This window comes from Microchirus variegatus, assembly GCF_963457635.1.
Source record: "Microchirus variegatus genome assembly, chromosome: 6".
Classification (NCBI taxonomy): Eukaryota; Metazoa; Chordata; class Actinopteri; order Pleuronectiformes; family Soleidae; genus Microchirus; species Microchirus variegatus.
Window position 1 is genome coordinate 1,789,932 of NC_139807.1, and position 19,377 is coordinate 1,809,308.

The 19,377-nt window shown below is 39.7% G+C and overlaps 1 protein-coding gene across 1 annotated transcript; it reads left to right on the forward strand.

The window, feature by feature from the left end:
• Positions 1-9,544: 9,544 nt before the first annotated feature.
• slc25a43 (solute carrier family 25 member 43) lies at positions 9,545-18,436 on the forward strand (the record flags this gene model as incomplete). Its single annotated transcript, XM_083890762.1, has 5 exons — positions 9,545-9,816; positions 12,646-12,887; positions 12,967-13,139; positions 16,063-16,197; positions 18,224-18,436. 5 exons carry the CDS (start codon positions 9,545-9,547, stop codon positions 18,434-18,436), a joined length of 1,035 nt encoding a protein of 344 aa, XP_083746888.1.
• Positions 18,437-19,377: the final 941 nt, after the last annotated feature.

Sequence of the window (19,377 nt, forward strand, 5' to 3'; positions counted from 1 at the left end):
CAACACTGAAAGGTGTCATCGGGGGTCTGATGGGAAACATGGGAGTGGAGACAAGACAAACACTGACCTATCAATACAGTACATCCTGAATCTCTCTCTCTCTCTCTCTCTCTCTCTCTCTCTCTCTCTCTCCCTCTCCCTCTCTCTCTCTCATGTACACAAACGCAGCTCTTGTGTTTGTACCTACAAACAAGAAAGAGGCAGTTTGTCTTCCCCGGGATCGGTAAACATCCTCAACACAAACAAGTTTCCTCTGGAGTGAGAGAGTGAGAGAGAGACAGAGAGAGACAGAGAGAGACAGAGAGAGACAGAGAGAGAGAGAGAGAGAGAGAGAGAGAGTAGAAACTCACACCCGGCGTCAGGGCAGCTGCACTCTCACTACACCACCACAACCTTTGATGTCCTTCAGACAGAGCTGATAATGAAGGCTTCTGACGTCTTCGTTCTTTTAAATTGGAGCGTGGATGTGACGGCACGCCGATGCTTTGATGTCACCGTCTTAGCTCGATGTGGAAACTCCAATGATCCTTATTTATTTATATATATATATATGTATATTTAACTTTGAGGAGACTCGTGCAGCACAAAAACCTCTGTGGCGTCTGTTAATTAACCCTCAGCTTTATGGGGGATATCATGTGATGTGATATTTTGAAGTGGCGATAAAATCAAGAGAAAGAAAAAAAAAAAAACATCTTTCAAAACAATGCGTGACTCACCTTCTCAACGGCTCGGAGCCCTGTTTATGTTATTCTGTGTAAAAAATAGGTTGTTAAAAGTTAAAAAACTTCTTATTCCACTGGGAATTTACAGTACCAGAAGAATGGGTCACTGCAGTGTCACGTGTTATTCATTTTAATGCATTAATCTGCGTCATTTATGTGTTTTTAATAGTTTTGGGATCGAGAAGAATGAAGATCTTGAAGCTCTAAAACAATAGTTATGGCCTTTTCTAAATAAATATATCAAATATCATCCACGTGCTGCACCTCAGAGAGCGCGGCTTCAGCTACGACGATTACGTCTATATCGGCTACCTTTGTTTTGAACTGTTGCCACGGGGGGGGGGGGGTGGGTTTGGAACCAGGGTCACTTTTAACGTTGCAGCAGCTTGCTAAGTTAAGGCCCCCCCCCCCTCCACCCACCATGGCCACTCCAGGCTTGAAGAATCCCTCCTCCATTCTGCTCTGGGGCAAGACAGCGAAGCATTTGGCTCAGGCCACAGCTTGCACAGCTGCCCCAGGTCCTGTCTGGCTGCCACATGACAAGCTCTTAATCAGTGACTTATGACACAACACCCAGCAGACGTCCATGTGACGGTCAAGCTCCTCTGCGGTGTCATATGTGGAGAAATGGGAACGTACGCTACCGTTTGTAAAAGTTTGGAATCACTTAGAAATGTCCCTAGTTTTGAAGGAAAAGCAAATGAATCAGAATGTGGTAAACGACTATTCTAGCTGCAAACGTCTGGTTTGGTACATTTGGGGTTAGGGTTAGGGTTAGGGAACCCTGGTATGGTACATTGTGTTTGCTAATGGCGGCGTTAAAAGGCTATTGGATGATGAGAGAACCCTTGAAAACCCTTGTGCAATGATGTTAGCACAGCTGAAAACAGTTTTGCTGGTTCTTTGACCATTATTTCTAATCGTGTCAATGTCTTGACTATATTTTCGTGACTATAAGTGTGACTTTTAATGGAAAACACCAAACGATTGTATTGGTGACCCCAAACTTTTGAACGGTAGTGTATAATGCTAGTGTTTTTCAAATGTCATGTTGGCCATAGTCATCGTTTGATCGGAAACTTAACGGTCGAGTCGTCTTTTCCGATTCAAAACACGTGTGTTGAAACACAACAAGCTTGTGCGTTCATGTTTGTGAGTCACGGAAGAGTCTTTCCAGTCTTCCCTGTGTAAATATGCTCCAGCTCCAGATGATCTTCAAGGGAACTGCTTGTTTGTACCTGCCGTGTCGTTCTGCTCGTCTGCCCAGCGTGACACCCTGTAGCCCAGGATCACCCATTCAAGGATCAAAAGACACTGGTGATGCTTATCAGATAATATTCTTGTCCGCCTCTTGCCTCCCCTTTGAGTCCAGCCTCCTTACACTGTTGACCTGAGCCATGCACACACTGTTCCTTATGGCCCTTTGGCCTTTCCTCTTCTTATCACCGTGATGGCCAGGCGGTGATAAGGCCCGGTCCGGCCTCAGGACAGAAGGGAGGGTGCAGTCCACTCTCCCAAAAACCTCCACCATTGCATAACTCGGACACTTTCCAGGGCAGTAAAGAGGTTATCTCAGCTCTCTGTTGCGCGTAGTGCGCTTTTTACGCACTCGCGATTGGACACAGGTGACGAGTGTCTCACACGCGCAGAACATGGACCATAAGTGTGTTCAGTCCATTATAGATAGAAGTTTTGGGCTCACCTATACAATTGTTGTTGTGTTTTCCATTAAAAGTCAGACTTTTATTCATCAAAAGAGTTGCAAAATGAATAGAAAATTTAGTCGAGACATTGACAAGATTAGAAATAATGATGATGCTTTTGTCAAAGAACTGTTTTCAGCTGTGCTAACATCATCGCACAAGGGTTTTCAACGGTTTTCTAATAATCCAATAGTCTTCTAACGCCATTAGCAAACACAATGTACCATTAGAACACTGTAAATGGGCCTCTATACACCTATGTGTATATTCCATTAAAAACCAGAAGTTTGCAGCTAGAATAGTCGTTTACCACATTAACAATGTATAGAGTGTATTTACGATTCATTTATTAATAATAATAATAATAATAATAATAATAATAATAATGATAATAATAATAATAGTTTTATATAGCGCTTTTCTAGGTACCCAAAGACGCTTTACAAAAACACAATACAAAAAGGATATAAATGGACTATACATACAGTACATACATACGCAAACAGATGCTAATGTCATATTCATTGAACAAAGTGCCTTTCCTTCAAAAATAAGGACATTTCTAAGTGACCCCCGACCTTTTGAACGCTAGCGTATGAACGTGCAGCAGATTCTCGTTTGTTGTTGTCGTCGCTGTGACTTGACTCTCGTGCTCGAGCACACGATCGACGCCGTCGCTGGCGTTTCGTGACGGCGGCGCGTCGTCCGTCACGCGGCGTTTCGTACTTTTTTTTTTTACGAGTCTGCTGGTCCAGGCAGACAGACACAAGGGGAGGACTGGTGTCCAAAGTCACGACCCTGCCCTGACCTGGATGAAGGAAATGGTCACGCTGCTCGAGACAAAGCAGGGCAAAGGAGAGTCTGAGGGGCTGGCTGGTGCGTCGACAACAATGGGTGTCCGTGCTCTAAGACCGCCGGCCACACAAAGGCCAGAGAAACCCCCGTCTTCCCACTCCCACATTGCAATAGAGCTGGCATTTCACACTGGCCTGTGAACAACCATTCAATCAAACTACTGTTTAACCTGACCCCTGACCTGCACAGAAATCAAGATGAGTCTGGCGGGATGTATTTAGGTAACTGACCTCACTGACCTTACTCCGAGCTAGCCAAAGTTTTTTTTCTACTCATTTTGAATCCAATATGCGTCCTATCACATAATTACTATCACCGTTCGCTGTGAATATTCCTCACGAGTGTGTAATCAATAGCCACTCTAATAAATAATGTGTCTAGTAATGGCTGTAAGGAGCAATAGCTCCCTGGGGAACAAGAGACACCATCAGACCCTTTCGTCTGGGTCAACTACCCTCGAGCCGGGGCTGAGAGCAGCGACCACATGACCCTATCCTTTCTCAATGGACTGCTCCTCCCCTCTACCTGTACATGGCTTGGATCAAGGTGTGGGGGCTGCATATCAAACAGACTGGGGGCCTTTGATGTGGATGGAAACACAAACACTGATTTGAGCAGAGTCGTAACAGCTTATTTGTTCCCTTTAGTCATTCATTGAGCCGCTTGTTGAATGTGTATGTCTTCAAAGGGCTGCAGCACGCACCGGCGGTACAGTAGCCGAGGAGGCTGTGAGGGCACCTCGGCCTGGTGGCTCGTGGGGAGGACCATCTGGCTTCCTGTTCCTTTAGATTTGATATTGATTTATTGGCTGTACATGGGAAGATAAGGGGACACCAGCTGCCAGAAGTTTTCCTCTGCATCCTCACAGACAATGGGGCCTCCTGGTCATCTACATCCTGGCTAAACACACCATCATGCATCATCCCCTTGTTAGGGTTTCACCAGGGAAATAGAAAGTACTCACTGCCGTTCAAAAGTTTGGGGTCACCTAGACGATTTTTGGTGTGTTTTCCATTAAAAGTCACACTTTTATTCATCAAAAGAGTTGCAAAATTGAAGAAAAAATATCGTCGAGACATTGACAAGATTAGAAATAATGATGCTTGATGGGTTTTCTAATCATCCAATAGTCTTCTAACGCCATTAGCAAACACAATGTACCATTAGAACACTGGAAATGGGCCTCTATACACCTATGTCTTTGCAGCGAGAATAGTTCTGATTCTATTAATGTTATATTCATTCATCAAGCAATTTTCCTTAAAAAATAAGGACATTTCTAAGTGACCCCAAACTTTTGAAGGGTAGAGTAGATAAAGTAAAATTAGAATTAACACCTTTGCGGTTTTTCACGGTAATCCAAAAAGCAGAACTGAGGTAATATTATTGCTACGTTCCCTAATAATAAGTTACGCCTCGGTTTGTTTACAATCATTTCATGAATTAATTCCTTGTGGCTACAACGTTCATTGCTGATTTTATACTCTGTGTAATGTGTTTTATTACATTTCCCCTGGTCTGCGGGGGGGTTTGGAGATAAGACGCGTTTCCAATGTTTGCACTCGAGACATTTCCCATTAATGAGGTGCAAAATCGCATTTACTATTCCTAACAAACCCTGACAAGCTCTCACAGTTAACTACATCACAGGAGCCATTAATCTAAAATTAGGCTCCTCTGCATAACAAATCTCCTAATCCTGTTAAGTGAGCCGGGGAGTGCAGCAGTTTGGCCTGAGCCTTTGAGGTGTCAAAGTGGCTGCTACAGTCAATCGTACAAATGCCTGATTTTTTCTCACTGAATACACCCTTTAGAAAAAGAGCCACTCACACACACAGACAGAGTCTGACCCCCTCCCCCTCCCCCCCACCACCACCACCACCACCACCACCACGACCACATCCCTTTCTTCCCTTTCCCCTCCCCTGCCAACACAAGCTTGTGATGTGACTGTCTCAGATAATGAGGTGAGAATTTTATTGCTGCAATCTGTGGCCCTGGCACCAGTCTGCGAGGGCCGCAGCCTCTCTGGTGTCAGGCGCCCTCTGTTGACCGCAGCAGATAAAACCGGCCGCTCCTCGGCCCTCGATGCACTTCAAAGTGGGAGATCAATGGGGGACTTTGCGCATGACACCCAGGGAATGACAATGCCTCAGCCAGCACTACACCTACTGTTAGGTGCCCGGTTGCCGAGACACAAAGGCCCGCGGCCTGCTCCCGCACTGCCGCTCTCCGTGGAGGAAGTCCTCATTCAGGAGGGGGGCTGTATGCATACAGGAAGAAGGCAGTGCTCTATCTGTAAATGTGAGGGGCCAGAGGAAGGACAACGTGGACTTGGAGTGGCAACAGATTCATGGTGGCGATCCCTACTGGAGCATTAATTGATAAGCCGCATGCATGAGTCCACGTCTCGCAAGTTTGTCTCGCAAGTTTATCTTTAAAGAAAGTCGTCCCGCTATCTCGTGTCCTGCAAACCACACACAAAGATCAAAGTATTTGCTGAAGGAGGGGAAGACGAAATGTGTTCCCGATCTGTTAGATCATAGACATGCAATGAAGTAAATGTATCCAAAATTGCATTGTTTCAATATATTCAATAGGGTTGGGAATCTATTGCTATCTCACGATACCATTCGATTCCGATTTTTGGGGCTACGATTTGATTCATAATGATTTCTGCTTCAATATGCAAAGGATGATCTACTCTCGTCAATATCACATGTTGCATTAGTAACCAAAATAAACGTGCCTCTTCATAAAAAAAAAAATCGATCCTGGGACATTTTATATCCATTCTGAATCGTAGTAAAAATCGTAGTAAAGAATTGGAACACTGCTTATATTAAAACCCCGTCTGGACTTAAACCTATAGCGGCTCGAAGATCTAACAGGAAATATATCGTTATTGTCTATGAATCGATATCGGTCAAGTATTGGTCCAATAGCTACTGGTCAAAATCACCGGATCGCATATCGGACAGATAATTTTTTTTTGTAATTGATACAATCCAACAATCACAGAGTGTAAAAATGTAAATAAAAACCAGCAAAAACATTTTAGCTGAGTACACGTGTTGCCTCATATGTTCATAAATGGTCTAAAATGACTGTATTGGACTAATATCGGTGTTAGTCCGATAGCTGCTGGTCAAAATCACTGTACACATATCGGACAGATAAAAATGTAGTATGCGATACTTATCCAAAAATTACAGAGTGTAAAAATGTCAATAAATAAACAGCAAAAGCATTTTAGCTGAGTCATGTTTGGCCTGTTTAGAATTATGTATTTACAATGACTCAGCACAAATGTGATGTTAACAGGCTCATATGTTCATAAATGGTCTATAATGACGGCATTGTACTAATATCGGCACTGAGTTTGTGATATCGGTATTGGTAGCTACTGGTCAAAATCACCGGATACAATCCGATACAATCCAACAATCACAAGGTGTAAACATTTTAATAAAAAAACAGCAAAAGTATTTTTAGCTACGTCATGTTTGCGATGTTTATTTCTCTCTTTTGAGTGAGAATTATGTCTTTGAAATGATTCAGTACAAAAGATCTAATACATCGTTATTGTCTATGGGAATCGGTATCGGTCAAGTGTCGGTATCGGTCTGATAGCTACTGGCCAAAATCACCAGATCGCACATTGGACCGATAAAAATTGTAGTATTCAATACAATCCAACAATCACAGATTGTAAAAATGTCAATAAAAACCGGCAAAAGCATTTTAGATAAGTCTTTAAAATGACTCAAACACACTCAAACACAAAAGATCTAATAGGCAATATTGTCTGTGGGAATTGGTATTGGTCAAGTATCGGTATCGGCTACTGGTCAAAATCACTGGATCGCATATCGGACAGATAAAAAAAAAGTCGTTTTCGATACTAGCTGAGTCATGTTTGGGCCTGTTTAGAATTATGTCTTTAAAATGACTCAGCACAAATGTGTTGTTAACAGCTTCATGTGTTCATAAACGGTCTTTAATGATTAATATCAGTATTGACTTTGTGATATCGGTCTCGTCCTGTCCCTACTGTCCATACATATGCTAGCAGACACTTCTGGTTCTGTCTCTTAGTACATTTTGTGTCTGTCGTGTAGTGCATTTATATGTTTTGAATTAAAAATAATGAATGGAATAAATCAAACAGATCATCAAAAATTTTAAATTTGAGTAATATAGCAATGTTTATGAATAATAGTTTGATTAATTAAATGATAATCTGCTAATGGCCGTGGTAATAATCGTCTGCACTTGTTTCTCGATCACTGCCGTGACTCCATGTTAGATCCTGAGGATTTTTCTCAGAGGTGAAAGCCGGTGTGTGTGTGAAACACCCTGTGATCACGCTGTCATTTCCTCTGTTTGGCTCTGTTATTCCACACAGTCTTTGTGAAGCAGCCAAGTGGTGAGGCCTTCAGACAGAAGGTGGGATCCCCGGCGTGTATCTGAGGTTGTCGTCCCGGCAGGGGAGGGAGGCGCTGCTGGAAGGCCGAGACAAGGAGAAAACAAACATGATGCTGGAACAAGACAGGGACAACAGATCCCTGCTGATAGATGCACTGAAACGCTAAATCAGGCCCGACTGCATGAAAAAATGATTTAGTTTAGTCGTACGGGAACGTGTCGACCATCTCATACTGTCAGTGCACATGAACTTTACATAACTTATCACATTAAAAACAAGTTTATAATAAGGCAAAAACATCATTATCATGATAGAATTACATTGAATGTTGGGGGAAAAAACAGCCAATTGTGCTTTTAAAACTTATTTTCTAAACAAATTTGAGGCAAAACACTCAATTTTAAAATAAAATAAACAATTAAAATAAATTCAAATAATTCAGACTAACCTTTATTTAAAAGAGAGTTTTTAAAGTGTGTGCATGAAACTAAGTAAATGATTGAATAAATCCCCTTTTATTTGTTTTGTTTAAACACAAACACAGTCTTCATATGACATGAGTGAGATTTCCTGACACTCATCACTGGCTGTCACGTCAAGTCAAAATGTTGGACAATGGCGCCACCTATGGAAACAATGACACACAGCATGCCCTCACTCCATGAGTGGGGACATTATAGGAGGAATATTTAATCTCCTAATTTTGACCTTTTTTTTTTATCTCATAATTATGAGATTTTGTCTCTTAATTTCGAATTTGATCTCAAAATTATCACTTTTATCTCATGATTATGACATTTTATCTCATAATTTTGACTTTTTAATCTCAGTTTTGACTTTTTTAGCTCATGATTTCGACTTTTTTTAAAATCTCATAATTATGACGTTTTATCTCATAATTTCGATTTTTTTTTATCTCATGATTTCGATATATATATTTTTTTAAATCTCATAATTATGACTTTTTATTTCATAATTTCGACTTTTTATCTCATAATTTCGACTTTTTTATCTCATAATTATGAGATTTTGTCTCTTAATTTCGAATTTGATCTCAAAATTATGACTTTTATCTCATGATTATGACATTTTATCTCATAATTTTGACTTTTTAATCTCAGTTTTGACTTTTTTAGCTCATGATTTCGACTTTTTTTTTTATCTCATAATTGACGTTTTATCTCATAATTATGACATTTTGACTTTTTATCTCATAATTTCGATTTTTTTTATTTATCTCATGATTTCGATATATATATATTTTTTAAATCTCATAATAAGGACCTTTTATTTCATAATTTCGACTTTTTATCTCATAATTTCGACTTTTTGTCTCATAATATCGACTTTTTATCTCATAATATCGACTTTTTAATCTCACAGTTTTTACTTTTTTATCTCATGATTTCGACTTTTTTTTAATCTCATAATTATGACGTTTTATCTCATAATTAGGACATTTTGACTTTTTGTCTCATAATTTCGACTTACTTTGAGGATATTTTTATTAGTTTTATTATAAATTTTACCTCTTTTCCTCCACCGGAAATGGGCTTCCATAGGACTGTGCATTTGGTTTTCACTGTTTCTCAAACAGCGCCCTCTGGTGTTACTGGGAAGTCACTTCAGCTCCATGGTCAGACACACACACACACACACACACACACACACACACAGTGACGTGACTTTGTCACAGCTGGGCAAAGGACGGATATTATGTTTCCAATGGCTGTCCATATTTAGATATCTGTGTAATCCTCGTCAACAAACAAACAAACAAACAATCGGTGGATAATCTGTAATAATCTCAGGGAATAGAGAGAGAGCGAGTGATGGGCTCAGTGAAGAAGGACAACAGACTGACGGGCTCACAGAGCTTCATGTGCATCGGTTTCGCCGGTTTCTTCAGTAAAACCGTCACGTCGCCGCTGGAGGTTGTGAAAATCAAGAGTCAGGTGGGAACTTTCCACAGTAAACGAGGTTTGTGTCAAAGTTTCCTCCTGATTTACAACAACGAAGGACTGAGAGGATTCTGGAAAGGAAACCTCGCGTCTTGTCTGCGGCTGTTTCCTTACAACGCGTTTCACCTCACAACTTACAGAAAGTGAGTCGGGTTCACGCTTAATAAATAATAAACATAACCTTAATAGTTGCATGTGGGCGTTATTATGTTACTGTATTGTCTGGTTACTTTGTTTTGACTCGGCTCCACAATGGGAAGTTTGTGTATAAAAAATATATAAAAACACACACATGTGTAACATTCTGTCAAACTTGACACATTAATGTTGGCGAACGCGGTGAAATAACGATACAATGTTTCGTTTAAATGGTTTTATTTCATCCTTGTTGCTAAACATATGATATTACTTCCTGTTTTACTGAATAAGGCGGGGCCACCTTCTCTTTGAACCAATCACAGAGCCGGAACTGCTCAGTCGATGTTTCACAGGGGAAGGATTTCCCTCAGTTTTGTCTCACAGGCAGTTAACACTGTGGTCAGAGTCAGAATACTTTATTAATCCAAGTATTTGTATACATATTATATTATATTATATACCTGTGTATATATATATATATATCATAAATGAAAAGGTTTTAAAATAAAATACCTTTATGTAATGTTATCTGTTAATCTAAAAAACAAATTGACACTGTCATCTTGTGCCTTTAAAAACTGGCTAAAATCAGTCTTCTTTTTTTTTTTTAAACATACAACATGGTGACGTACTGTTCATATCTTTTTTAATAACATATTACCATTATTTCGTGAAGCTTTACATCATATTTAGAGTTTCAGTGTCATATTGGTTTTTTAATTTATACTTTTGTCTCTTTCTGACATCAGATCCAGTTATTTTGGCCACTATCTGACTAACGACGATTGTTGTGTGCAGAAATAAAATAGTTTTTGTTTCTCTGCCATTGGTTTGACAGTAAAAGTTTGACTGTGTAACAAATAAATAGAGAATAAAATATGGTTTGCTTTGAAAGTAGAATTTGATTGTTAAATGTGCATGTCTTAAATACTGACTAGTACTGGTGTGGTGTTTGACACTTGTTATCATCATCATCATCATCATCATAAAGAGAGGAAAGTACTGCCTGTGAGGCTAAACTGAGGGCACTAACATTATATTACCCAGGGTTACTACAGGACAAAACATATAGTGGAATGACTGATGGAGAAAGAAGCAGAGAGTAGAAGAACATGGTTCCAGTGTAGTGTCATAAATGAATTATCTACTGTGTGTAGATGAGTGCAGACACACACACACACACACACACACACACACACACACACATTCTTGTATTTGCTGCATACTGAGGACCAGCATTTCCATTTTATAAATCAACACAATTACAAATATCAACTTCATGAATGACATCTACAAAGAACTACTGGTTGCAGTACCATAACATGTCTGCAGGTGGAGCCCCAGAGCAAAAAGGGCTGGAAAACTTTTTCGATTTTATTTTATTTTTTAAATTTTTGGTCAAACATTTTACTATGTGAACCAAAATTTGAAAAAAAATTGAAAAAAAAATTTGAGCCAAAATTTGAAAAAAATATTGACCCAAAATTTGAAAAAGAAAATTGACCCAAAATTTGAAACAAATTTTTTACCCAAAATTTGAAAAAAAAAATTTGACCCAAAATATTTGGTCCAACATTGACAAAAACGTCATTCTATACTATGTCGTCCAAAATTTGAGAAAAAAATTTGAGGGAAAAAAAATGGGATCCAAAATTTGCAAAAAAAAAATGTTGGTCCAAAATGTGAAAAAAAAAAATTTTGATCCAAAATTTGAAAAAAAAAAATTTTGATCCAAAATTTGATTTGATTTAATTTTTGACAAATTGAGTATAGCATGTTATAGCAACATAAGGAAGTGATTTCAATGAAAACAAAGTGAGGACTGGCCAAAATGTCCTCACTCTGTAAAAATGACCTCACGTTGTTGGTTAAAAACTCTCACTGGTCCTCAGTATGCCGCAAGTACAAGAACACACACACACACACACACACACACACACACACCACTGTATGTACTGTAACCACACTGTCTCACTCTGTACACTGTGTTCCAGGAGGTGTGGTCAGCTGTTTTAGAGAAGTGTGCACTTCCACATACACAGAACGTCACACAGAAGTTTGTGTTTGTTTATTTTCACATTTAAAATGACAAATCTCCAAAGAAAAATCAAAGAAAAGCGGAAACTAGTTTACCAACAAACATTTTCTTTAATTCATGAATAATGGATTTATTGTCGTATTCTACACAATATCTCAACAATACTAGTTTCTCCTGTCATCTAAAATACTTTTGTCTTGATCTTTGTATATAATTTAAAATAAATGACACAAAATGAAGTAAATTCATAAGCAGTCTTCACTTTATAGAAGAAATAACTGCTCTTATCTATGCAAAGCCTGACCTCTTTGAGCTTTTATTTTGGTACTTCCTGTTACAGTGTGAATTTGCATATTAGCTAAATATTTAGTTTCTTCCAAAAGATTTATATTTATGTTCATGTTTATATTTAACATTTATAATTAGCATTTAGATTTAGCATTTAGCATTTAGGCACACATTTCTTGTAATGTTTTGTATTTTATATTTCACTGAAAATTAACAAATAAACAAAACAGAATCGATATAGAATGTAAAATACGAATACTGTAGACACAGATATGAGTATGTGAGTAAGGGCGTGAGTACAGATTTGTACAGATAGTATGAATGTGTATATTAATAACCTTATTTTTCATTTCTTTCCATTCGTACGTACGTAAATGTATATGTTCATTGATTCTGAAAGCCTCAGGGAATGTTTGGTCTTCAAAATACAAACTAAGTAATGAACTAATAATCACAACGTGACAGAAACAGCCTCTCTAACGTGATCCGTCCTCTCCTCTGTGTGCAGGATCGTCCACCTCCACATGGACGAGCTGGGCTTCATCTCTCAGTGGAGAGCCATACTGGCCGGTGGACTGGCCGGCGTGGTGGCAGCTCTGGCCACGTACCCTCTGGAGGTGGTGGAGACCAGGCTCGTCGCTCAGAACTGCACACAGCCCACGTACGTGGGCGTGGTTCACACTCTGTCCAAGATCTACAGGGGCGAAGGGCTTCTGGCTCTCTACAGGGGCTTTTCCCTCACCGTCTTAGGTGTGTGTGTGTGTGTTAATATATTTCATATATGATTGAATATCCACCTATTATTAAAGCAATTTCTATTATATTACAGGTGCATTTCCCTTTTCCATCGGCTGCTATGCCGTCTACATGAACCTGGACAAAATCTGGCAGGAGCCTCCTTTTCGCTTCTCCCCGCTGCAGAACTTCATCAGCGGCTGTTTGGCTGCAGGAGTGTCTCAGACGCTCTCCTACCCGTTTGAGACGGTCAAAAGGAAAATGCAGGTGAGTCGCTGAGCCTTTTAAAACAAGGGGAAATAAGTGGAACGTAGAAATTGATTAATGCAAGTGAAAAAGTATGATTTCGAGTGAAAAGCTAGGGAATCTGTGTTTTTGTGTTGTTTTATGTTTTTATCCATTGTATTTGTACATCTCTTCTAATATGTATTGTATTTATTTTATTGTAAAGCACTTTGTGGTTTTACATCAGTGAAAGTTGCTATATAAAAAAAAGCTTTATTTACTTACTAGTTTTTAATCTCATAATTAGGACTTTTTTACTTTTTATCTCATAATTTCGATTTTTTTAATCTCATAATTTCTATATTTTTTTATCTCATAATTAGGACTTTTTAATCTCATAATTTCGATTTTTTTTAAACCTCATAATTATGACTTTTTATTTCATAATTTAGACTTTTTAATCTCATAATTATCAGATTTTGTCTCATTATTCCGAATTTGACCGCATAATTATGACTTTTATCTCATAATTATGACATTTTATCTCATAATTTCGACTTTTTATCTCATAATTATGAATTATGAATCATGATATTGATTAATGCAAGTGAAAAAGTAGGATTTCGAGTGGATGCTAGGATACTTTGAATCTGTGTTTTTGTGTTGTTTTATGTTTGTTATCCATTGTATTTTTACATCTCTTTTAACATGTATTATGTATGTAGATGTCTCTGCCTGACTGTAGATACCTTCACAGGAAGAAATCGATATATCATTTCAAATTCAGAAATCATCTTCAATTATCAAATACAACTCAGTTGTATGTTTTGAGATTGTTGCTTGTATTACCACCTTTTGTCCAGAAGGGGGCAGTTTGATGTCCTTAAACTCACTCATTCACTCAAACCACTCAACTTTTTGAACATGCACAGTTATAATAATTCTTTAGTTTCTCATCTTTGCTCCTGAATTAAACTCTTTGTGGAAAACTCACCCGTGGCACCCTGTGGCCAAGTGGAAAGGGAACTTGGCTTGTAACAGGAGGGTTGCCGGTTTGAGTCCCCACCAGGTCAAAAGGGCTGTTAACTCTTAACCTTCCTAATTCTAGTAGAGGATAAACACATAGAAGGAATGTCCCGTGCCGGACTGATAACGGACTCATTTTTAATTTTTTAATTTTTTAAACGTCAGGACACTTTGTGAGTCCACCACCCTGGTCTTCAGAGAGCATATCAGTCTGCACCAAGTCCCTTTAAAACCCAGCCAGAGGTGCCTTCATGTTAGAGAGGACACACACACACACGGGGGGAACAATGGCGCTGCTAAAGGACAGAATTCTGCATCCGGTTTTAATCGGCCTATTATTAACTACCACAAGGTTCAACAAGCAGCTGGGAATGTGAATGTGTCCCGGGTCTGCAGAAGCTATAGATAAGTCGTCTAAAGATAGTCGCTCACTATCAGAGCGTGTGTGTGTGTGTGTGTGTGTGCGTGCGTCTTTAAGAAAGTTAAACGTTAAAAAAGTCAGAGAATAGATAACGAGAACACGTCTGAGGATGTTTGCTGAAGCTCAGGGTTATGATTTGAGCCGAGTATTGTTTAACCCAGCGGCCAGGTTGATGGTTGTTTTCCTCCACAAATAAAGATAAACGCTTGAACTATCGCGGGGCCGCGCGATCTCGTCGGGAACCTTGAAAGCATCTAAAGTTACATTCCTGTGTCACATGACCGTCGGCCTGCAGAACACGGCGTGACTGCTGCACACTTGTGGACTTTTATGTCGCCATACTTTCCATCTCTGATGTCAAAGTGGCACTGATCATCATGCACGTGCATTAAAAACTCTGGAAACTTGGGCGAAAATGCGATATTGTCATAGTGCTCTATATCGCCCCCCCCCTCCCCGAAGGTGAAACGTGAATGACGCAAAGGCAAAAATGAAGTTGCACCGAATTTCACGAAACTTGGTGGGAACTTGTCACAGCCCAAGACGAACAAAAAAGTCCATCGGGACCACGGCCTCAACTCAACAGGAAGTCGGCCATTTTGAATTTGGCGTTCATCTTGGGCGATTTGCACCCTACGTAAATTATCGTACCAACATTAAAAAAAACAAAAAAAACATGTCAGTTTGTACTAATCACATCAAAGGCAAAATGTTCGCGAAAAGGGTTTCGTCGATTCAAAAGGGCGTGGCCACGGCAACCGTTGGACGTTTGGCGAATTTGCCACGAAACAGGAAGTGCCCTATTACTTTGCCATACAGTGACCGATCGCCAGAAGAGACCGATCCTGAACACGTCTACGGACACAAACTTGACGCAGCAGGAAGTCGGCCATTTTTGATTTAAAGAGTTGGCTAATCTAATCATATTAAATAATATAAAATATTTATGTTTCAAGCTACAGTGCATAACTTTTACACTTTGTTGCTGTTGATGATGTTGTTACTCTGCCTCTGTTTGGTCTTCATGAGCAGAAATACTATCAGACCTGACTGAGGGAGCTTTTGTGTGTATACAGCAGCACTGCAGGAGGCGGGTGGGCGGGGTCAAGAAGCACAACACACGTCTACCTTCAAATCCCAACTGAAAACTTAGCATCTTTTTCAGTATTCTGCATTTTAAACTCTTGTATTAATCTTTAAACTCCATCTACTGTGTTGATCCTGTGCGTTTCATTTTATATTTAACTTCTTAATATGTCTTTTTTTTTTATTTCATCTTAACTGTTGATGATGAGGTGAAGTAACCTTGAGTGTTTGAAAGCCATTACGAAAAAAACGTAGCGAGATCTGAACACTGTGCAGCAGCTAAATGGACTATTTACAGTTTAAAAGTGCACGACTCCGATCGACTGCGTTAGAAAGTTGACTCCATCTCATCACAGAGCAGTGAAGAAGGTCACATTTCGCCATCGCAACCCTTCACTTTTCACTTTTCACTTTTATCCCTCTCTCTCTCAGGCGCAGAGCGCCCGCCTCCCACATTGCGGCGGCGTCGACGTCCATTTCAGCGGGATGATCGATTGCTTCATTCAAGTTGTCAAGAACAAGGGTGTGCTGTCGCTGTGGAACGGTCTCACAGCCAACATCATAAAGGTATATATTTAATCTGTCACCCTCCACCCGGGCCAGACCGCAGTAGAGCCAACGGGAGCTAAAATAAGTGCACGTGCTGTGTCACATTGGTGTCTGTGTGACGGAGATAGGATTGTAGCCTTTGCAAAAGGGTAAGTGAATACTGGAGGGGCAGGGGGGGGGGGGGGGTGCACGATGTTCAGTGTGTAAGTCGTAACAGAAATATGACCAGCGAGGTTCTGCCTCTTGAACTTTATGCTACTTCATGCTAACTGTGAGGTCGTCTGGAGCTACTGTGTGTCTGTAAAGCAGAGTATCAGTCAGAATGATTTATTAATACTCCAAAACAGGCTCAAATCTTCTTTAAAGAGGTCATACGTAAGAAAGGTATCATATTATACACTGCCGTTCAGAAGTTTGGGGTCACATATACATTTTTTGTTGTGTTTTCTATTAAAAGTCACACTATTATTCATCAAGAGTTGCAAAATGAATAGAAAATATAGTCAAGATATTGACAAAATTAGAAATAATTAGTGCTGGGCACTAGGTTAATGCACGTTAACGCACGTCGAGTCCAGGCACCGTTCACCAGTTAGCTCCGTTAGCTGCATTAGCTCGTTTAGCGGCGTTAGCGAGCCTGCGGTCGAACTGGAGCGGTCTGTTTATTAAAGGAAAAGAGCAGCGCAACTAATAACCAGCGTACCTGCGAGGTCGTCTGGAGCTACTGTGTGTCTGTAAAGCAGAGTATCAATCAGAATGATTTATTAATACTCCAAAACAGGCTCAAATCTTCTTTAAAGAGGTCATAAGTAAGAAAGGTTCTTTTTTTATACACTACCGTTCAAAAGTTTGAGGTCACCTATGCAATTTTTGTTGCGTTTTCTATTAAAAGTCACACTATTATTCATCAAGAGTTGCAAAATGAAGGGAAAATATAGTCAAGATATTGACAAAATTAGAAATAATTAGTGCTGGGCACTAGGTTAAAGCACGTTAACGCACGTCGAGTCCAGGCACCGTTCACCAGTTAGCTCTGTTAGCTGCATTAGCTCGTTTAGCGGCGTTAGCGAGCCTGCGGTCGAACTGGAGCGGTCTGTTTACTAAACCAAAAGAGCAGCGCTACTAATAACCAGCGTACCTGTGAGGTCGTCTGGAGCTACTGTGTGTCTGTAAAGCAGAATATCAGTCAGAATGATTTATTATTACCCCAAAAACAGGCTCAAATCTTCTTTAAAGAGGTCATACGTAAGAAAGGTATCATATTATACACTGCCGTTCAGAAGTTTGGGGTCACATATACATTTTTTGTTGTGTTTTCTATTAAAAGTCACACTATTATTCATCAAGAGTTGCAAAATGAATAGAAAATATAGTCAAGATATTGACAAAATTAGAAATAATTAGTGCTGGGCACTAGGTTAATGCACGTTAACGCACGTCGAGTCCAGGCACTGTTTACCAGTTAGCTCCGTTAGCTGCGTTAGCTCCTTTAGCGCTGTTAGCGAGCCTACATTGGAACTGGAGCGGTCTGTTTATTAAACGAAAAGAGCAGCGCTACCAATAACCAGGGTACCTGTGTTAACTGCGTATGTGTGCCTCTGTTTTTAAAGTTTAGCGTTACTTTAGAGACTCATTTTAACAATCGGGGAGTCACGTAAACATGACGTCACGCGCGTCTTTTTCCGGTCAGTCGTCATGGAAACGCACCATTCGTTAACGTTGACGCCGTTAACACTAGAAATAATGATTTTTATTCCAAATAATAATTTTGCCCTTTCGTCAAAGAACCGACAAATCTGTTTTCAGCTGTGCTAATAGCCTTCTAACGCCATTAGAACAGTGTAAATGAGCCTCTATACACCTATGTACATATTCCATTAAAAACCAGACGTTTGCAGCTAGAATAGTCGTTTACCACATTAACAATGTATAGAGTGTATTTATGATTAATTTAATGTTATATAAGGACGTATCTACATTATTTCTAACTGTTTTACATAACGGAGATCATCGGTGTGAGTCACTGAGCGTCGTCTCTTCACAGATCGTGCCCTGCTTCGGCCTCCTTTACACCTGCCTTGAGATGTGTAAGCAGGTTTGCCTCTACCGTAACGGCTACATCGTCTCGCCGCTGAGCTCCCAGCTCGCCCCGGGGGTCGACCAGAGCCTCGGGCCGCGCGAGCTGCAGGAGGTCAAGCGCTACTTGAAAAACCGGAACTTTGGCTCGGGGGAGTCGTCCTTTGGAAACCGCTGGTGAAGCGTTACGCCGACAGACCGCACGCGTGGTTATATGAACTATTAACTGTTAACCGTTAACGGAAATAATGTATTATTCACAAGAAGGGTTGTATTTCAGGATCAATGTTTCCATAAAAGCAATGCATTTACATGATTGTTTATCGTCAGCAGCCGTCTACCTCTTAAAAAACATCATTTCACTGTTTTTAACCAGAAATACTGTATAATATAAAGCGTGCCTTGTTGTTTTTGTCATTTATTCAGGGGCTTATTTGAATAATTGTTGTGTGGACATCAAATAGTGCCATACTTCATGTTCAAATCTGAGCATTCGTATGGTCATATATATATATATGGTTATATTTTTACTGTTCAATGAACTTAACGTAAAATCATGGATGAACTGTGTTACGTACGACATTAAAGTGTTTCTTTTTAATATGTGTCTGTATGTGTTTAGACACACAAACATCAGGTCATGTCTCCATTTGCTGCAATACTTGTAGTTAGAGAAAACCACATGAATGTGCACACGAACACATCATCATGCTGTGTATTTATAGTGTTTTAGTGTTAGTTTTACCGTGATATTGACATTTCTACTTAAACATTCAAACTTATAATAACTGATAAGAAACGCAAGAGATTATTGCTAGAAATGCGACGGAAATATCACTAAATAACGAGTAACTTCTGCGCCGTCCAAAAATTGGCAATTATGTACATATTTATTCAAAATCGTTCAGCCCTATACACCACCCTCAGCAATTGGAGGTTACCGTGGCAACCATAGTAGTAAATTACACACAACTTTGACTTTGTTTGGATAAGAAATGTAAGAGATGTCTGTCTGTGGCTCAAGAAGCATAACAAAGGGGGGGGGGGGGGGGTGTCATGAGTCCAGCAGGTGTATTTATGTACTTTCTATGCACTTTTACATTAAAACAAAAGACAACAGTC